Source organism: Microcaecilia unicolor, chromosome 4 (genome assembly GCF_901765095.1).
Source record: "Microcaecilia unicolor chromosome 4, aMicUni1.1, whole genome shotgun sequence".
Taxonomy (NCBI): Eukaryota; Metazoa; Chordata; class Amphibia; order Gymnophiona; family Siphonopidae; genus Microcaecilia; species Microcaecilia unicolor.
In genome coordinates, this window is record NC_044034.1 from 195,202,452 (window position 1) to 195,223,368 (window position 20,917).

General features: G+C 47.4%; 1 protein-coding gene across 7 annotated transcripts in view; it reads left to right on the forward strand.

The window, feature by feature from the left end:
* The window catches only part of GTF2H1 (general transcription factor IIH subunit 1), a 1,055,813-nt gene that overhangs the window by 732,259 nt on the left and 302,637 nt on the right, over positions 1–20,917 (forward strand). For 2 of the 7 annotated variants that reach the window (XM_030201089.1, XM_030201092.1), the window contains exons 1-2: positions 12,317–12,550; positions 12,824–12,992. In XM_030201089.1, the coding sequence (XP_030056949.1) occupies positions 12,461–12,550; positions 12,824–12,992 (259 nt within the window). In that variant the 5' untranslated portion in view covers positions 12,317–12,460. Of the gene's footprint in view, positions 1–12,299; positions 12,579–12,823; positions 12,993–20,917 lie in introns of those variants that run through there. The other 5 variants (XM_030201094.1, XM_030201093.1, XM_030201088.1 and 2 more) reach the window with 5 other exon arrangements.

Genomic DNA, 20,917 nt, shown 5'->3' on the forward strand with positions numbered 1-20,917 from the left:
GGGAATAACTTTTCATAGGTAGAGTAGTAATTTGTTGTACATCTTAATCAGTGTGTCATGTGGAGGGGCTGGTTACAGGCAGGGCCGGTCCTAGGGTCTCTGGCGCCCCCCCCCCCCCCCAGAAGACTATGAGTTGGTGCCCGTGCCCACACCCCCCCCCCCAGCATCTCCTTTCTCTCTTCTCCCACCCTGCCCCTGTCCAGCGATTCTCCTTCGCCCCCATCCCCCGCCATACTGCGCCGCCCTTGGTGCTTTAAATCTTTAATTTACCTCCGTTCCAGCAGCCGCGTCATTTGAAAGCCCTGCCCCGTCTCTTGCCTTCCCTCCCTTCGTGAGTTTGTTCCCTCAGAGTCCCGCCCTCGAGGAAATGACGTCAGAAGGTGGGACTGCGGAACAAACTCACGAAGGGAGGGAAGGCTAGAGACGGGGCAGGGCTTTCAAATGACGCAGCTGCTGGAACTGAGGTAAAGATTTAAAGCACCAAGGGCGGTGCGGTATGGCGGCGCAGCGCCGCAGTGGCGCCCTTGAAGGCAGGCACCCCCCTGCGGTGCTTAGCCCACTTACCGGGTTTGGCCGGCCCTGGTTACAGGGCCACCCTAACCCTGTTATATTGGTGATTTTATTTTTCCTGGTAAAGGGCTTCTAAGACAGACATCATGTTATGAAAATCAGGTGCTCAACGTTAAAAGTTTATATTTATTTATTTACTTATTTATGGCATTTTATCCCACATTTATTTATGAATCAGGGGCGTATCTGCGTGGGGCCACAGGGGCCTGGGCCCCCGCAGATTTCGCCCTGGACCCCCCTACCGCCATCACCTACCTCCGCCGAGGTCCGCTTCCTCCTGCCTGCCAGTGCCTTTTACTTCAGCTGGCGGGGACCCTCTGCCAGCCCAGCCGAGGTCTTAAGTTTTCTTCCTCGTGCTGTGCTGTTAAAAGCTGCATCCCTTCCCTTCCAGTTTCGGAGTCTGACGTCGCAGCACGTTGTACGTGCAGGACGTCAACGTGCTGCTGAGGCAGCTTGGGCAAAGAAGTCATATTAATTTGGTGTTTAACTTTTCAGTCCTGCAAGTGATGGAAGAATGCCATCTGGTTTTAATTTACTCAGAAGTCTAGCTTTTGCTAGACTAAGAGGTTAGAAAGGTCAGAGAGAAGTAATTATTTACCACATCTGGATACCATTATAAGCAAGGCATATTGCAGGTAGTTTAAAGGATTAGGCTAATGCTGTTTAGAAGAAGATAGAGTAGATATAGATATGCTAGATGAGTTAGAATTTGTCTTATAAAGAATTCTGATTTCTGCTTATTTTAGAATATGTTTTAGAGTTCTGTGTAGGAAGCTAGGTGAAAGAGGTCAGGGAAAGTCTTGATTAATTATAGCTAAATGAAGGACTGGTTTTCTGAAAGTAATAATAAATGTATGTGCGCCATTAAGCAAGACTGGCCCCTTGGCCCTTGACCCCTTAATGAATGCCAGAGTCCAGTTAGCAGTTAGTATGAAGCTATGACTGGGAATATGAGAATTTAATAATAATAAAATGCAAGAGATAGGTGCCACATTGTCTAGTGTGAGAGGCCCCAGGTCATAGGTCAGTTTAGGAAATATCTCAAACCTATGTAACTGATATTTTAAGTAATGTGTAAGTAATAATTAGTTCAAGGCAGGGTAATCAATCTATTCTTTACCATCTGGTGAGAAAGGGGGGCCAGAAGGGCTTAGGACCCTATATAACTGAGAGCAGAAGCAGCTTACGTTAGAAGAGAGACAACAGAAAGAGGAGAAGGAGCTGAGATGAGAGAGGACAGACAGGAGACGCAGGATCCAGAGAGCTGAGAAAGAGAAGAAGAGACCTAGTGCTGATGTCCTACTTTGTTTGCTGGCAAATAAAGAAGATTTCTCTCTCATTCTGGTGTGTGGTGTTTGACTCCTGAAGTACCACAGATTCTGCTAACAATAGTGGTAATTCCTGCAACAATTCTTGGTGTCAGAAGTGGGATCCCGGACCCTGCATCAATTTCTGGCACCCAACTGACTGAGGAACATTGCCCGGGTATGTATTCTGTATTGTAATCCTAGCTAGGAAACTGTAAACCAGACCCTCAAAAGTTGAGGGAAGGGGAGTCTGATCAACTCTCAGCGAAGGCCTTAGTACCTTCTAGTCTAGTGGGGACTAGTAGGGAAACCGCCAGAGCTTATCTGTATCTGAGAAATCTGAAATTGTTGGGTGGGATTTTTTTGTACAGTATGTGTGTGATGCATGAATGATTAAATGAGTGTGGACTTCTTATAGCTGCGGTTCCAGTTAACGCGAGTTCAACTGGCCAGCGACGGAAGGAAGCGATTGTTGTTTGTTTACTTTTTGTCTCTGGATGTGTGGACCCCTTACCACACTTCCAAAAATTCCCTTCCTTTCTGTGTGTTGTAACTGTAAGCATTATGGGAGGGACATCGTCTAGAAAAATTGCTACTCCCCTAGATTGTATGCTTAAGAATTTTAAGAAAGAATTTTTACTTAATGATTATGGACAGACTTTAAGCTTAAGTACTCTAAGAACCTTGTGTGAAGTTGAGTGGCCATCTATGGGAGTGGGGTGGCCCCCTGGTGGCAGCTTAGATATTGAAGTAATCCGGAAGGTCTACAGCATAGTTGTAGGAGAACCAGAATATTCTGAACAACTCCCCTATATAGATTCCTGGGACAGCCTTGTGACTGACCCTCCCTCTTGGTTGAAAACTTATATGGGATCCCCAGTGAAGTTCATGTTGGGCCGCGTTCAAAGAAAGATTATTAGAAAATCTAAACTGGAGGAGGGAAAGAGCCCCAGGAAGCCTACCACCCAATCGGTGGCTTCCACCCCTACCCTGTCCGAAAAACCCATACTCTCTGATGACCCCTCAGATCTTGAGCCACCACCTTATGGCCCATTGTTGGGGTTCCGCTCCACCCCCAGAGATCCACGGCGTCCAGCCCAAGCCTCTCCAGTACAGGCTTCTCCGGATAGTTCCTCCCCTTCTGTGCAAACCCCGCCACATCCTAGGTTGGACTTTTCACCCAGCATCTACCCTCCTCTGCCACATCCTTCCCTGCTAACCTCCCAAGACCCGCTTTGGGCTCCACCCCCTGACTCCTCAACTCCCGACAGCCCAGCCTCTCCCTCTAGTACCCCTTCCCACTCATCAGGGGCTCAGCATCCCTTTCAATGGACTGAATCACCTGTGATAACCTTTCAGTCTATGAGTACCCCTCCCCATCCCTCAGGGATTCAACACGCCTCCCCTGAATGGGTTAGACCTGCTGCAATCACCTTTGAGCATGATAGGAGGGTAGCTCCTAGCTCTACCTCAGATTCCATTCCCACCTCCTCGAGAGCTCTGCCCCTCCGCCAGGTAACCACCACTCGACCGGATCCTAATAATCAGGGTCAGGTTATACAGGCTTACCAGTATGTACCCTTCACAACCACCGATCTCCTGAATTGGAAGACTCATTACCCCTCTTATACTGAAAAGCCTCAGGCAGTGGTGGACCTAGTGGCTAGTATTATGGCCACCCATAACCCAACCTGGACTGATTGTCAACAACTTCTCCTGACCCTCTTCACAACTGAGGAGAGGCGGAAGATTTTACAAAATGCTGAGGCCATCAAGCGAGCGCGTGCCCCCGAGGGGACACAGGACCTAGAGGAATGGGTTAGAACTCGGTTCCCTCGCGCAGCTCCAGCTTGGGATCCAAATAATGGGCAGCATTATGAACTGTTGTCTGGCTATTGCCGGGACTTGCTGGAAGGTATGAAGAAAGGCATAAAGAGGCCCATTAATCTGGGAAAGGTCTCTGAAATTCTCCAAGGGGCAACTGAATCCCCTGGGGCCTTTTTAGAGCGACTAATTGAAGCCTACAGAACATACACCCCATTTGACCCTGAGGCACTAGAAAACCAGAGAATGGTGAATAGTGCATTGGTGGCCCAGAGTATGCCAGATATCCGGAAGAAGCTGCAGCGTCAGGAGGGATTCGCAGGGATGAATACCACCCAGCTAATTGAGATCGCAACAAAAGTTTTTGTTAATAGGGATCAGGAGATGCGCTGAGAGGCTGACCGGAAGATGCAGAAGAAGGCCGACCTTTTGGCGGCAGCCATTACTAATTCCACCCTTAACCGAGGTCGACCTCTAGCCAATGGGAAGCCAAAGTGGGACCCCGGACTGCCAGCCAGGCCCCAAGATTCCTTCAATCAATCCCGGCCACGAGGGGAGAATCCCAGACCACGATTGGAGAGGGATCAGTGCGCCTACTGTAAGGAAAGAGGGCACTGGAAAGATGAATGCCCCCAGAGGCGCCAGGGACTGAGAAGGGGACCAGGAGATCGAGGAAGCCGAGGCCGAGTTCGAGAGGGAAGGTATGAGCCTTCTGAATCTGACATCATTGGGATAGCCGAGATGGCAGAATGGGATGAATAGGACAGACCGGGTTCCTACAAACTGGGCTCCCAGGAACCCATGGTCAAGCTAACCATAGGGAGCCGCTCAATTCCATTCATGATTGATACAGGAGCTGAACATTCTGTTGTGACAGAGCGATTAGCGCCTGTGTCTGGAAAAACTGTCCGAGTGGTGGGAGCCACGGGGGTGCAGAACCGGAGGCCCTTCCTGGTGACCCGTAGATGCCAATTAGGCTCACACACAGTCACTCATGAATTCCTGTATATGCCAGACTGTCCAATCCCTTTGTTAGGCCGGGACCTGCTGTCCAAGCTTAGGGCCCAAATTTCCTTTGACTCAGATGGCCAGACTTCAGTCTCCTTTCGGCCCCCGACATCCAGCCCTAAGGGCATATTGAGTTTCTGCTGCCCCCTTGAAGAAGAATGGCGGCTGCATCAGTCGCATGGCCAAGTTGACCTATCTCTGGCTGACAGCTTCCAGGTCAATGGGGTATGGGCAGAAGATAATCCCCCAGGGTTGGCCCGAAATATTCCTCCTGTCCATGTAGATTTACTTCCAAGTGCCCGGCCAATCCATCTTCGTCAATACCCAATTCCCCGAAAGGCTCTGGAAGGGATTCAAGCACATCTGAATCGTCTGTTATCCCATGGAATTATTCGACCTTGCCAGTCTCCATGGAATACGCCACTGTTGCCAGTCCAGAAGCCAGGGACTTAGGACTACCGGCCAGTCCAAGACTTACGAGTGGTCAACAAATCCACTATTTCATTACACCCTGTAGTGCCTAATCCATATGTCCTGCTGGGATTGATACCTTCTGGAGCTACCCATTTCACAACACTGGACCTAAAAGATGCCTTCTTTTGTATTCGGGTGGCCCCCGCCAGTCAACTGCTTTTCGCCTTTCAATGGGAAAACCCAGTAACAGGATGGAAGCTTCAGTATACATGGACCCGCCTGCCACAGGGGTTCAAGAACTCCCCCACCATTTTTGGGACTGCCCTAGGACAAGACCTTAAGACTTTTAAATCTGAGCCTTCCAGGCGAGTTTTACTCCAGTATGTAGATGACCTCCTGATTGCAGCAGTGACCCAGGAAGAGTGTTTTGAGGCTACCAGAGAATTGCTGGAGTTACTCTTGGATGCAGGCTATAAGGTCTCACGCTCGAAGGCCCAACTCTGTCAGTCAGAAGTGAAGTATCTGGGCTTCTGCATTTCCCAGGGAAGTCGGAGACTGGATGTTAGTAGGAAGCAAGCGGTTGCTGCAATTCCCCAACCCAAGTCCAGAAGTTAGGGAATTTCTGGGAGCAGCCGGATTCTGCAGAATTTGGATTCCGAATTTTGCACTGATGGCGAAACCCCTTTACCAGGCCACAAAGGGGGGTGAAAAGGAACCATTTGAATGGGGACCTATTGCTCAACAATCCTTCATCGCCATAAAGAAAGCCCTACTCCAAGCCCCTGCGTTAGGCCTTCCTGATGTGGAGAAACCTTTCTCACTGTATGTCCACGAGCGACAGGGGGTTGCTCTGGGTGTGCTGACCCAGATGATGGGATCCTGGCAGAGGCCTGTTGCATACCTGTCTAAACAGCTGGATGGAGTGGCTAAAGGATGGCCAGCCTGCCTGAGGGCCATTGCAGCAACAGCCTTACTGGTCCAGGAAGCTGACAAGTTGACCTTGGGGCAAGAACTGGTTGTTAAAGTCCCCCACGCAGTTCTCACCCTCATGGAGTACAAGGGCAACCACTGGTTTACAAATAGCCGCATGGTTAAGTACCAAGCCAGCTTATGTGAGAATCCACGGATACACCTGGAAACAGTGGCTACATTCAATCCCGCCACTCTTTTGCCAGCATCTGAGGGACCACCGGATCATGACTGTATCCAAACCATGGATGAAGTGTACTCCAGTCGACCAGATCTTAAAGATGTTCCTTGGAGGGACCCAGATGTAATTTATTTCACAGATGGAAGTAGTTACGTGGAGAACTCAAAGCGATTGGCAGGCTATGCTGTGGTGACAGAGGACAAGGTGATAGAAGCAAGGGCCCTGCCCCGAGGAACTTCAGCCCAGAAAGCAGAACTTGTGGCTCTCATACGATCTCTGGAGCTAGCAGCAGTACTGGTGACCAACATTTATACTGATTCCAAGTATGCCTTCACAACTCTACACGCTCATGGAGCTTTGTATAAGGAAAAGGGACTCATAAATGCCGCAGGCCAACCTGTTAAGTATGGACCTGAAATACTGCAGTTGCTAGAGGCCGTTTGGGCCCCTAAAAAGGTAGCTGTCATTCACTGCAGGGGACACCAAAGGACAGATACTCCAGTGGCCCGAGGGAACCGCCATGCTGATCGGGTGGCCAAGGAAGCTGCTCGAGGACCCCCAGCAGGTACTGTGACCCCCCTGTTCCAGATTTGACTGCAAGAATGGACGCCTATGTACACCCAAACGGAAGAGAAATGGGCTCAAGAAGAAGGGGCAGTAAGGAGACCTGATGGTTGGTTACATCTCCCTGATACCAGAGTTCTGGTGCCACGCCACCTAGCTTGGCCTGTAGTGTCTCAAGCTCATGATCTGTCACACTTAGGGAAAACAGCACTAGCTCACCTACTCAGTCGAGTAGTGGTGTTGGAAGGATTGGATAGTCTGGTTGCCACTGCCTCTGCCCGATGTACTCTCTGTGCCCAGAATAATGCTCGTCAGGGACCCCGTATTCCACCAGGAGTTCAGTCTAGAGGACTAACACCCTTTGAGTCCCTAGTCATAGACTTCACAGAAATGCCCAGGAGCGGTAGGCTCCGATACCTCTTGGTTATGGTCTGTACTTTCTCTGGGTGGGTGGAAGCATACCCTACAGTTACTGAGAAAGCCACAGAAGTAGCTTGAGCCCTCCTAAGGGATGTCATCCCCAGGTATGGACTGCCCCTTGCCATAGGCTCAGATAATGGTCCTGCCTTTGTTGAAGCCACACTTCAGGCCCTGTCCCGCGCATTGCACATTACCTGGAAATTGCATTGTGCCTACCGTCCCCAGAGTTCAGGGCAGGTTGAGCGAGCAAACAGAACCTTGAAAAATAGCCTAGCAAAGATTTGTCAGGAAACCCAACTGAAATGGCCACAGGCACTGCCACTAGCCCTCTTCCGCCTCCGATGCACCCCAACTAAAGGAACAGCCCTCTCTCCCTTTGAAATTGTGTATGGGAAGCCCCCAGCCATTTTGCAGGGAATTAAGGGAGATATAGGGACTTTAGGGTCTGCCCAGATGCAGGAGCAGGTAGCTCTCTTGGGCCGGATAATTTCTGAGCTTCAGTCTTATGTGAGAGAAATAAACCCTGTCCCCTTCCAGGCTCAGGTACATTCCTTCCTGCCAGGGGATAGAGTTTGGGTGAAAGACTGGAGGCTCCAGCCTTTGGGGCCCCGATGGAAAGGACCTTTTACTGTTTTGCTTTCTACCCCTACAGCTGTGAAGGTCGCAGGGATAACTCCATGGGTCCATTGGTCTCGAATCAAGTCTGCTGACCAGACTGAGCCCAGCACGGATCAGACGGAGCCTAAACAGTGGAGAGCAGAAAGTTATCCCGCGGAGCCATTGAAGTTGCGCTTGACCCGAACCAAAGAATCTACTAGCTGAAAAGAAGGGTCAACTGCATACCGCAGGAGCTGCTGGACTTCGGCTTCATACTGAGACTCTTTCTTGCCTGATTCTGGCTTTCCTGGAATTTGAGAGCTTGATCCTTGTCAGTTGAGGTTCTATCCCAACTGGTATAAGAACTCAAAGACTGAGAACATTATATTAATCTGTGACTAGCACAGACTGTTGGAATATTATTGCTTGATTAGTTTGCTGTATTTGTTTTAGATTAGGAAGAAAACTATAATCCCCAGAGTTTGAGTTGTGAGACTTATCTCTGCATAAGCTGATTTTAGTCTCAAAGGGGGGGATGAGGCAGCTTGGGCAAAGAAGTCATATTAATTTGGTGTTTACCTTTTCAGTCCTGCAAGTGATGGAAGAATGCCATCTGGTTTTAATTTACTCAGAAGTCTAGCTTTTGCTAGACTAAGAGGTTAGAAAGGTCAGAGAGAAGTAATTATTTACCACATCTGGATACCATTATAAGCAAGGCATATTGCAGGCAGTTTAAAGGATTAGGCTAATGCTGTTTAGAAGAAGATAGAGTAGATACAGATATTCTAGATGAGTTAGAATTTGTCTTATAAGGAATTCTGATTTCTGCTTATTTTAGAATATGTTTTATTCTGTGTAATTAATAAGTTCTATTTCTATATAGAATATCTTTTCAATTCAGTGTTACATCTTTGACTGACTTTTCAAGTGAAGCTTTGTCTGCAGTTTAAGGGGTCATCATTTGGTTTGAATTATCCACAGTCCTAGCGAGTTCTGTGTAGGAAGCTAGGTGAAAGAGGTCAGGGAAAGTCTTGATTAATTATAGCTAAATGAAGGACTGGTTTTCTGAAAGTAATAATAAATGTATGTGCGCCATTAAGCAAGACTGGCCCCTTGGCCCTTGACCCCTTAATGAATGCCAGAGTCCAGTTAGCAGTTAGTATGAAGCTATGACTGGGAATATGAGAATTTAATAATAATAAAATGCAAGAGATAGGTGCCACATTGTCTAGTGTGAGAGGCCCCAGGTCATAGGTCAGTTTAGGAAATATCTCAAACCTATGTAACTGATATTTTAAGTAATGTGTAAGTAATAATTAGTTCAAGGCAGGGTAATCAATCTATTCTTTACCATCTGGTGAGAAAGGGGGGCCAGAAGGGCTTAGGACCATAGGCGTAGACTGGGGGGGGCGAGGGGGGGCAATGCCCCCCCAAACGACGATGAGGCGCCGCCGCGCCATTAGTTTAAAAAAAAAAAACAACACATGCACGCACGCGCTCCTCTCCATCCGCTTGGCTTCCCTGCTCTGTCTGCGTCCCGCCTTCCTCTGACGTCAGAGGAAGGCGGGACGCAGACAGAGAGGGCAGGGAAGCCAAGCGGAGTAGCGGACGGAGAGGAGCGTGTCCGTCTACCCCTCTCTCTTCCTCCCTCCCTCCCTCCGCCGCAGGCAGCAGTCTTTTCCAGCGTTCCTGGCAGCGGTAGCGTTGTACACGCTGCCTTCGGTCTGCCCTGAAGCCTTCTCTTCAAGTTCCTGTTCCCGCATAGGTGGGAACAGGAACTTGAAGTGAAGACTTCCGGGGCAGACCGAAGGCAGCGTGTACATCGCTATCGCTGCCAGGAACGCTGAAAAAGCTGAAGACTGTTGCCTGCACCGGAGGGAGGGAGGGAGGAAGAGAGGGGGTAAACGGAGTCACCATCTTGGACCTCGCGGGGGGGGGGGGAGCAGAGGGAAGATGGATAGGACTGGGAGGGGTGGGGAGCAGAGGGAAGGAGCAACAGATGGATGGGACTGGGAGGGGTGGGAAGCAGAGGGAAGGAGCAGGAGATGAATGGGACTGGGAGGGGTGGGAAGCAGAGGGAAGGAGCAAGAGATGGATGGGACTGGGAGGGGTGGGAAGCAGAGGGAAGGAGCAGGAGATGAATGGGACTGGGAGGGGTGGGAAGCAGAGGGAAGGAGCAACAGATGGATGGGACTGGGAGGGGTGGGAAGCAGAGGGAAGGAGCAGGAGATGAATGGGACTGGGAGGGGTGGGGAGCAGAGGGAAGGAGCAGGAGATGAATGGGACTGGGAGGGGTGGGAAGCAGAGGGAAGGAGCAACAGATGGATGGGACTGGGAGGGGTGGGAAGCAGAGGGAAGGAGCCGGAGATGAATGGGACTGGGAGGGGTGGGAAGCAGAGGGAAGGAGCAACAGATGGATGGGACTGGGAGGGGTGGGAAGCAGAGGGAAGGAGCAGGAGATGAATGGGACTGGGAGGGGTGGGAAGCAGAGGGAAGGAGCAGGAGATGAATGGGACTGGGAGGGGTGGGAAGCAGAGGGAAGGAGCAAGAGATGGATGGGACTGGGAGGGGTGGGAAGCAGAGGGAAGGAGCAGGAGATGGATGGGACTGGGAGGGGTGGGAAGCAGAGGGAAGGAGCAAGAGATGGATGGGACTGGGAGGGGTGGGAAGCAGAGGGAAGGAGCAGGAGATGGATGGGACTGCGAGGGGTGGGGAGCAGAAGGAAGGAGCAAGAGATGGATGGGACTGCGAGGGGTGGGGAGCAGAGGGAAGCCTACTGGAAAGAAGACACTGAATAAAACAGAAGACACTGGGACCAAAGCGAATAGAAAAACTAAATGATCAGACAACAAAGGTAGATAAAAGTATTTTATTCATAATTTATTAATTGAAATGTGTCAGCTTTTTGAAATGTGCATCTGTGATATTTTGCCTGTAAATTCAATTCCTTCCTCCACATTAGCATATTCATTTGCATATGTATATATGCAAATGATATGCTAATATGCTCCGCCCATTCTTTGCCCCCCCAAATGAAACAGTCAAACTACGCCTATGCTTAGGACCCTATATAACTGAGAGCAGAAGCAACTTACGCAGTGTTGCCAGGTGGGCGGTTTTACCGCCCAATTGGGCGGTTTTCCGCGACCCGCCGCGGGAAATTTTTGCCCGCGGCGGGTTGCGGTTTTTTGGGCTGTTTTTGGCCTTCAGGGCGGTTTTTTCGGCCGCGGGGGGGGGGGGCGGGGTTAGTGACGTTTTTGGGTGGGGTTAATGACGTTTTGGGCGGGGTTAGTGACATGGGAGGCGGGGCCGATGACGTGGGAGGCGGGGCCGATGATGGGGAGGCGGGGCCGATGACATGGAGGCGGGGCCGATGACGTGGGAGGCGGGGGCGATGACGGGGAGGCGGGGCCGGTGACGTGGGAGGCGGGGCCGGTGATGGCGGGGGCGGGGTTGATGACGGCGGGGGCGGGGTTGATGATGCGGGGTGGGGGTGTCAGGGGCGGGGTTTGTGTTTGGGCGGGTTTTGGGCTGTTTTTTGGGCTCCATCGGGCTGGAAAAAAATTTTCCACCTGGCAACCCTGAACTTACGTTAGAAGAGAGACAACAGAAAGAGCTGAGACGAGAGAGGACAGACAGGAGACGCAGGATCCAGAGAGCTGAGAAAGAGAAGAAGAGACCTAGTGCTGATGTCCTACTTTGTTTGCTGGCAAATAAAGATTTCTCTCTCATTCTGGTGTGTGGTGTTTGACTCCTGAAGTACCACAGATTCTGCTAACAATAGTGGTAATTCCTGCAACACTGCGACATCAGACTCTGTCCGAAACTGGAAGGGAAGGGATGCAGCTTTTACAGCGCAGCACAAGGAAGAAAACTTAAACAAGACCTTGGCTGGGCTGGCGGGGGGGGGGGTTGGGGTCCCCCGCCAGCTGAAGTAAAAGGCACCGGCAGGCAGGAGGAAGCAGACCTCGGCGGGGGTAGGTGACGGCAGGGCGGGGGGGGGGGGGTCATTGTTGTCGTCGGCGGCGGGGGGCTATAATGTGCCCGCCCCTCCCTACCACTGAACCTCAGATACGCATACGCCCCTGTTATGAATTAGATTGGAACCTGGGAGCATTTAATTTTTTCCCTCTGGAGAGAGTAATGAATTGCCCCCCCCCCGACTCCAGAAAAAGGAGGACGGATTGAGCCATTGAAAGCAATGGAAGTAAAACCCGGCTGGCTCAATCCGTCCTCCTTTTTCTGGAGCCACATGGTAACCCCCTGGCTATAGCCAGCTCTGCAATTGGGGGGGGGGGGGACGACAGAACCTGTTGTTAAACATTTACCAACACGCCACTAGATATTGTGCACTTTTCTGTGCAGGCCGCAGGACAAACACATGAGCTGCCAGCGTCGTATCAGCGCTACGTGCAAAGCGACAGGCGAGCGCGCTGTGGTTTGTTTGGTCCATGGGTCACGCCGTAGGCACGCGGTTCGCACCAGGAAGTGTGGGAAGGGAAGCGGAGCCGTGGTCGCTGTGCGTGCAGTAACTATGGTTCTTATTGTTCAGCATCGCTTTATCGTCGCTCACGCTCGGGGTTAGAGTATAACAGGCCCGGCAGGAATGGTGCGTGGGAACCGGGAAGTGGGGGAACGGGTGGAGCCGCGTCGAGCGGAGCTCCCTCCCAGACGTGCGCGGCCGAGAGCAGCCACGGTGCGTCCCTAAGTGACCCGGGGCTTCGGCGAGTGCGCAGGGGCTGCAGACAGTGCACTGAGAGTTGACAAGTTGACACCACCAACCGCTGCCCCAGGGGGGAGGGGTGACCAGCTGCAGCACTTTGATATTCAAACTCTTTCGTCCAGCATCGCCTACATCTCCCTCCACCTGGAGCATCGCTGCCTGTGGCCTTGTTGCTTCTCATGGAAATAAGTGCGTAAAGCGGAGCGGCCCCTAATCTCTGCCCGTCTTCTCTGTTCTGCCTCACAGCTCCTTCCAGCCGCCATGGCCACGTCCTCGGAGGAAGTGCTGTTAATTGTCAAGAAGGTGCGTCAGAAGAAGCAAGATGGGGCCCTGTTCCTGATGGCTGAGAGGGTGGCCTGGGCCCCCGAGGGCAAGGACAGGTTCACCGTAAGCCACATGTATGCAGACATCAAATGTAAGGCCTAGGGGTTCTCTGTTCGTAAGGTTGCTTTCTGCAGTTATTAATCGCTGTAATATACGTTTTTATTGTGATTCTCATTTAAGAAGGTAACGCTGTATGTACTGAATTAGAGTTGTCTAGATATTTAGGTAATTTTTTCTGTGCAAGTAGTAACAGTTAACAATACCTCCATGGTCCTGCCTAGAATAACTTGTAAACCTAGAAATATCAGGTTTGGTTACAGGCTTCCTGTTGTATCAGAATCTGCTTTAACTGAGCTATAACTTCTGAATATTTATTAACTGTCTGGGAATTTCTTCTTCCCGCTCCATTTTTTTTTACCTTTACCTTCTCTCATATAGTTTGTTGCTGCCATGACCAATCATTTTACTGGTGGATCCGAACTATTTGAACACAATACAAATGCGTTTTTATTGAACATGTAAATTAAAAATACATACTGTAACAACGTGTGTAGTTCAGCATTTTCACCCATTAACCCACCCCAACTTCCCAACCCCCCCTTCCCCCTAGAATTGTACTTTTAATGCTATTGGTAAATATTGCATTTGCTATACTTGAGGGAACCCTACCAGTCACAATGGCTTATCTTTACTGTTTAGTAGCCCATGTGATTACCAAATGTAACTGATTTTTTAAAAAAATAATCCATAGAAAAGTTTTGATTTTTTTTTTTTCTGTTGGGGAAAAAATCAGCAGTAATGAACCATAGAAAAGTTTTTTTGTGTTTTTATTTGTTTCTGTTGGAGAAAATCAGATAAGTGGGCTTTCAAGTCAACAAAACAGTATTAAACAGGGAGTGTTTGACTTAAATGCTGGTGTACTAATTACAGACCTGCACGGGACCGGGGTTCGTGGGAATCCCGTGGAATCTGCAGGATTTCTGTGGAGTTCCTGTGGGGACTGAAGCCATTCCTGTGGGGTTCCCACGGAAGTGTACGCTGCACTTGTGCCAGCCTCTCACCGAGTACCAAGTTCTTTGAGTGCTGTTTTTTCCTCCTCGCTTTAACAGCACAGATGCGGAAAGCCTCCATTAAGTAGGCAGTAGAGAGACATATGGTGACAAAATTCAAAAAGTATGGGATGAACACAGAGGATCTCAAATTAGAAAATGAAAGTTATAAAAAGCCTAAACTTAAATGGCTGCATGTGTGTGGATGTGTCGAGTGACCCTTAGATAGTGATTCCAGCTGTGATAAACTAGGACAGATACTGGGCAAACTTGTATGGTCTGTGTCTCCTATATGACAGTCTGGTTTAAGATGGGCTGGAGAGGGCTTAGACAGCAACTTTACAACACTAAAGAAACTTCAGACCGCTCAAAACATGGCAGCTAGGCTTATCTTTGGTAAAATGTGATTTGAAAGCGAAAAACTACACTGGCTCCCAATCAAAGAAAGCATTGCCTTAAAAATCTGCACTATGGTTCACAAAATTATCTACGGGTCATTCCATGCCAAGTGGTCTAAACCTTTCCACCATCATGTCTCCAATTTTGTTCAAATTTTATCTGTTGCGCGAGTCAGGTGTTAAACGAAGTTTCCCAAAATTTGAGGTCTCTAACTGCAATAGTTGCAGATCTAGACCCCCTTTTCTGAAAGGTTGTCAGTCCATGAGCGCGCAACATTTACCAAAATACCATTTTTGGGGTCTAATAAAATCCAAACACATTTATAAGTGGCTAAAAAAATTCAAATCCTGTACAGTTTTTGGTGCTAATTCCAGTGAAATACATTTTAACATGATGGATGCAAAAGCCAGTCAAACAAGTTGACTCAAAGTGTGCATCAAAATTGGTTGCGACTCATCGGAACATATTTGGACCAATATTCAGACCGCAACAACTTCCATGCAAACAAAGATATGGAATTGAAATTTTGAACAAGCATTGTGCTTGTGCTGGACATAATACTGCCAGATTTGCAACTAACCAGCATCTATAACCGCCCTGCAGGATCTCTTCAAAGTTGGCACTGTCAGCACAAATGGTAAAATGTACCAAAGTTCAAAGCCAATTATTAAAAAAAGAGTCTGCCTGAATCAGCTTGTGAACAGTATCATCTGAAAGAGAAAATTGTGCTCTACAACACTATGTTTTTGTTTTGCAATGCCACCATTAAGTAGCCATTTACTCAGGTCAAAGTATGTTATATTTAGTATGCTTGATGCGCTAATTTTTCATTTCTAGGAAATTGAGTCTTAATAGTCGCTTAAAAGTATTGATATAATTATTTATTCATTCGTATTTTATTCGTTGATTGTCCAATCGCTTATTGTGCGCTGTTATGGTGGATTGGAAACGTTTGTGAAACGTCAGTTGGACAGAAAGATGCTTTCATAAGCTTTATGCATCCTCATGGTCCCGCTACTTCATTTTATTGGCTGGTAAGGCGCGATTACTTGCTGGATCCCAGAACAACTTATCATTGCTGTTATTCCAGCTCCATCAGTGACATCATCTGGTCAGCAATATAGTTTCCCTCAAACCATTCTCTTGTAGATCAATGATGCTTTCAGAATGATAAAGTAACTGAAGAAGGCAGGCTTGGGAACCTGCAGTGAAGTAACTGAAGAAGGCAGGCTTGAGATCCTACAGTAAAGAAACCCACAATCAGGCTTGGGATCCTGCAGTAAAGATACCCACCCGTGGCTGTTACTGCATGGCTATTGGGCGTGGCCCCTATGGCGATGAGGATGCTGATTTCAATGTGATAACCAGTAATGGCTCAGCCATCATGGACCAACGCAATACATCGTGCACACAAAATAAAACGCCAAAGGTTCAAAATATAAGACCCGAAGCGCATCCAGAAAAAATCCTTGAAAACCATATTTCTGCAGAGTGTCAAACAAATAGGGCCATCTCACCAGGTCAAAAGCTTTCTCTGCATCAAAGCTAACTAAAAGAGAAGATAAATGTTTATACTGTACCACCTCCAAGGAGCCGCATTGAGCCTGCCACGAGTGGGGAAAGCGCGGGGTACAAATGTAACAAAAATAAAAATAACATATTTTGACCTGAGTAAATGGCTACTTAATGGTGGCATTGCAAAACAAAAACATATCAGTGTTGTAGAGCACAATTTTCTCTTTCAGATGATACTGTTCACAAGCTGATTCAGGCAGACTCTTTTTTAATAATTGGCTTTGAACTTTGGTACATTTTACCATTTGCGCTGACAGTGCCAACTTTGAAGAGATCCTGCAGGGCGGTAATATATGCTGGTTAGTTGCAAATCTGGCAGTATTATGTCCAGCATAAGCATAATGCTTGTTCAAAATTTCAAGTCCGTATCTTTGTTTGCATGGAAGTTGTTACGGTCTGAATATTGGTCCAAATATGTTCCGATGAGTCGCGACCAATTTTGATGCACACTTTGAGTCAACTTGTTTGACTGGATTTTGCATCCATAATGTTAAAATGTATTTCATCGGAATTAGCATCAAAAACTGTACAGGATTTGAATTTTTTATTAGACCCCAGAAATGGCATTTTGGTAAATTGTTGCGCACTCATGGACTGACAACCTTTCAGAAAAGGGGGTCTAGATCTGCAACTATTGCAGTTAGAGACCTCAAAGTTTGGGAAACTTTCCTGCTCATAATCGAACGAGAAAAACGCCCAAGTTACAACCTAAATCGGGAGATGGACGTTTATCTCACAAAAACGAATAACGCAGTATAATCGAAAGCCGAACTTGGACGTTTTCAACTGCACTCCATCGCAGAAGCGTACAAAGTTGATGGGGGCGTGTCGGAGGCTGGGGCATGGTTATCACCCGAACAGAGATGGGCGCCTTTCGCCAATAATGGAAAAAAAGTATGCGTTTGTAGCTAGAATTTAGGGCACTTTTCCTGGACCCTGTTTTTTCACGAATAAGGCCCCAAAAAGTGCCCTAAATGACCAGATTACCCCCAGAGGGAATCGGGGATGACCTCCTCTGACTCCCCCAGTGGTCACTAACCCCCTCCCACCACAAAAAATGATGTTTCACAACTTTTTATTTTCACCCTCAAATGTCATACCCACCTCCCTGGCAGCAGTATGCAGGTCCTTGGAGCAGTTGTTAGGGGGTGCAGTGGACTTCAGGCAGGTGGACCCAGGCCCATCCCCCCCCCCTACCTGTTACAATTGTGCTGCTTAATGCTTAGTCGCCCAACCCCCCCCAAACCCACTGTACCCACATGTAGGTGCCCCCCTTCACCCCTTAGGGCTATAGTAATGGTGAAGACTTGTGGGCAGGGGGATTTGGGGGGCTCAACACACAAGGGAAGGGTGCTATGCACCTGGGAGCTCTTTAACCTTTTTTTTGTTTTTGTAAAAGTGCCCCCTAGGGTGCCCGGTTGGTGTCCTGGCATGTGAGGGGGACCAGTGCACTACGAATCCTGGCCCCTCCCACGAACAAATGCCTTGGATTTATTCGTTTTTGAGCTGGGTGCTTTCATTTTCCATTATCACTGAAAAACAAAAACGCCCAGCTCACAAATTGTCGAATAAAACATGGACGTCTATTTTTTTTGAAAATATGGTTCGGTCCGCCCCTTCACGGACCCGTTCTCGGAGATAAACGCCCATGGAGATAGACGTTTTCGTTCGATTATGCCCCTCTTTGTTTAACACCTGACTTGTGCAACAGATAAAATTTGAACAAAATTGGAGAACATGATGGTGGGAACTTTTTAAAATTTTAGACCACTTTGCATGGAATGACCCCTACGGCGAAGCCCCAGGATACATGACAGACCTGATCGACCTACCAACTAAAAACACATCCGGATCAACATGAACGTACCTAAATCTGCACTACCCAAGCTGCAAAGGACTCAAATACAAATCTACCTGTGCATCCAATTTCTCCTACATAAGTACACAACTGTGGAACGCATTCCAAAAGCCTTGAAAACTACGTACGACCACTAAACACTAACCTGTTTAAAAAGGCATACCCTACTAACCCAACATAAATGCCGATTTCTACAACACACTAATACTAAAATATGTAAATGACATAACACAACACTTCCGTTGTATGCTTCCCTAATGTGGCTGTGCCACATGAACTTTATCTTACCACAATCATCACTTTGTATTTGTTTACACCGGAGTCTGCAAACGCTGCTCCGGTACTATGTAAGCCACATTGAGTCTACAAATAAATCCAAGGCATTTGCTTTCTTTGAGCATGAAGTACTGTATCTGTGATCTGGAAAGGCAGCTTCACAGGCATAGTATGGACAGCATCTGTAATGCACTAGTTATATTGGCAGGGGTCTTATCCTTACATACTGCTGAGGTATATTGATCTACCTCTCGAAGAAAGATAGCTGTCAGTCTTGATAGTTCAGTTAATACAAATTTGATCTATTAAAAAAAAAAAAAAAAAAAAAGCTCTTCTAGCCTGTCCTTTATCTGCACCAGGGTTAAATATTTTATACTGACTTTCATAGAATGGCACATTCTGTGCAAACAAATTTTCAAAGAGCAAAAAGTCTTTCAGAACTTGACAGATTTTAAATCTTAACCTTAATTATCAAAGTATCTTATAATTTTCCTCTGTGACTTTGGAAGCTTTTGATAGAAGTTTCTTTAAATCTCTAAAACATTTCTGATGACAAGGTATAATACATACCTGAATAATAAGATCTCTCTCTACACACTTCCAAGGTCACTAAGGTCCTCCCAAGGAGTATCCCTCTCCAAAGGACAGCTTGAGATGTGACACCTGCCAACAAGCCTTCTCCAGAGTAGACCCTATACTGTAGAATGCACTCCCTAAAACGTTTCACTGTGTTACTATGCCGAGATTGGGTGGCAGAGCCGGTGGGGGGGAGGCGGGGCTGGTGGTTGGGGGTGGGCCTTGTTCTGGGCAGACTTCTGTGGTCTGTGCCCTAAAAATGGCAGAAACAAATCAAGGTCAGGTATACACATAAAGTAGCACATATGAGTTTAAATTGTTAGGCAGACTAGATGGACCGTGCAGTTCTTTTTCTGCCGTCATCTACTATGTTAAATAGGTGGGAAAATGTGGGATACAAATGTAACAAATAGGCTGGAGTGGGCTTCAACAACAACTCCAGCAGTTGGAACATAAGGATAGGGCTGGGTGGACTTCTATGGTCTGTGTCGCAGAAATGCCAAAGAAAGATCATAATCAAGTATATAATAATATGTTAATTGTTAATTTAATTATGAATTGATAATGAGCGTGACTACTGGACAGACTGGACTGTTCAGGTTTTTATCTGCTGTCACTTACTATGTTACTATTAATCCTCTCTGCTCCCGGGCTGATGCACAGACCTCAGCTCTGGCATAAGCATCAGATGTCATCTGACCTACTGGCGCATGCATGTGGCGACCTCTCAGCAGACAGTGCCAGTGAATCAGAGATAAGTCTTAAATGGGCGCACCAGAATGTTCCAAGTTCCAACTTCTGTTCCTTCCTTGCCTGCAGTGCTGCGGCTCGAACCCAGAGAGAGACTGAGAGAGCTGACTGGAATGTTATTTTATGCACCATTACATTTTTGTGGGGACGGGTTGTGGATGGGTAAGATTCCGGTTTGGAAGGGTAAGATTTCTGTCCCCGTGCAACTTTCTAGTACTAATCTGTGAAACTTCCATATAAATTTTCTTTGCATGAAAATACACTTTGAAGCAGCTGGCAAAAAAGGATAACTACACATCAGTGATGAAGCTTAATTATCTTTTCTTTTTTCTTTAATGAAAAACTGCATTATTTTAATGAGCTGCTTTGTAGGCTTTCACATTTTTTTCATTGAAGCAGCACTTGTAAGAATTTGTATAGTGGACTGTGCATGAAACTTTACTACTAAGAAGGTGTATAAGTTGAAATTGTTTTTTTTTAGTAATTTCTTTATTAATTGTTTAAATAAATTGTGAACATCTTTGACCTCACGGTCTAAGAAACCTCAAATACAATAACTGTGCATATTATTACATTACATTACAACCAGTTCACATATGCCCTCTTACTACCCCTCTACTCTTTCCATCCCATCCCACCTTCCTCCTTCCCCTCCATCCCCTGGTGGCAACCATATTAGCTCCCCTTTCCATTCATATGGCTCCCAGATTTTCTGGAACACTTGAATCAGACCTTTCCTCATCGTAGTCAGTTTAGACATCTGATAGATATATTGAACTTTATATCCTACTCTTTGCATAGAGGGCATCTCCGCTTTTTTCCATGCTTGGGCCAGTTGAATTTTGGCCGCAGCAAAAATTTGAATCGCTAATTTATGTTCCTGCACCCTACTCTCTTTAGGTTGTGCATGAAGTAAGCAATATTCTATCTGTCGTGTATATCCTCCCTTTCCCAACTCATTGACCACCTCCACAATCTTTTCCCAAAATGTTTGCACCTTGGGGCACTCCCGCCAAACGTGCACGAATGTCCCTCTTTCCCCACACTCTCTCCAGCAGTCTCCTGAGACATTCGTGTATATCCTATGGAGCCTTTCTGGTGTATAATACCACCAATATAGGATCTTTATATCCGTTTTCCACCAATGGCTGGGTGATTGAAGATTTCACTAAAAACCTAAAACTGCTAGCCCACCATCCCGCCGAGAAATTTTTATGTAGTGCTTTTTCCCATCTATCTGTATAGTAACCTTGTGGTTGAGGTCAGGAGCAATAGTGCCTTATATAGTTGTGTTATACACCCCTTTCCCCCTCCTCCTCTCATTGCCCTCTCTAGTCCTGTCTCGGCCAACTCTAGCTCCTCTCTTGTCCTCTGAATGAAATTCCTTAAACAATGATAATAAACAAGGTCTTTATCCTCCAGATCATATTCCTCTTTCACTGCCTCAAAACCCTTTACCTCCCCATCTTCCCACAACTGTCCCAGCATATATAATCCCTTGTTGGCCCATACCTGGTAAGTCTATTTCCTCCT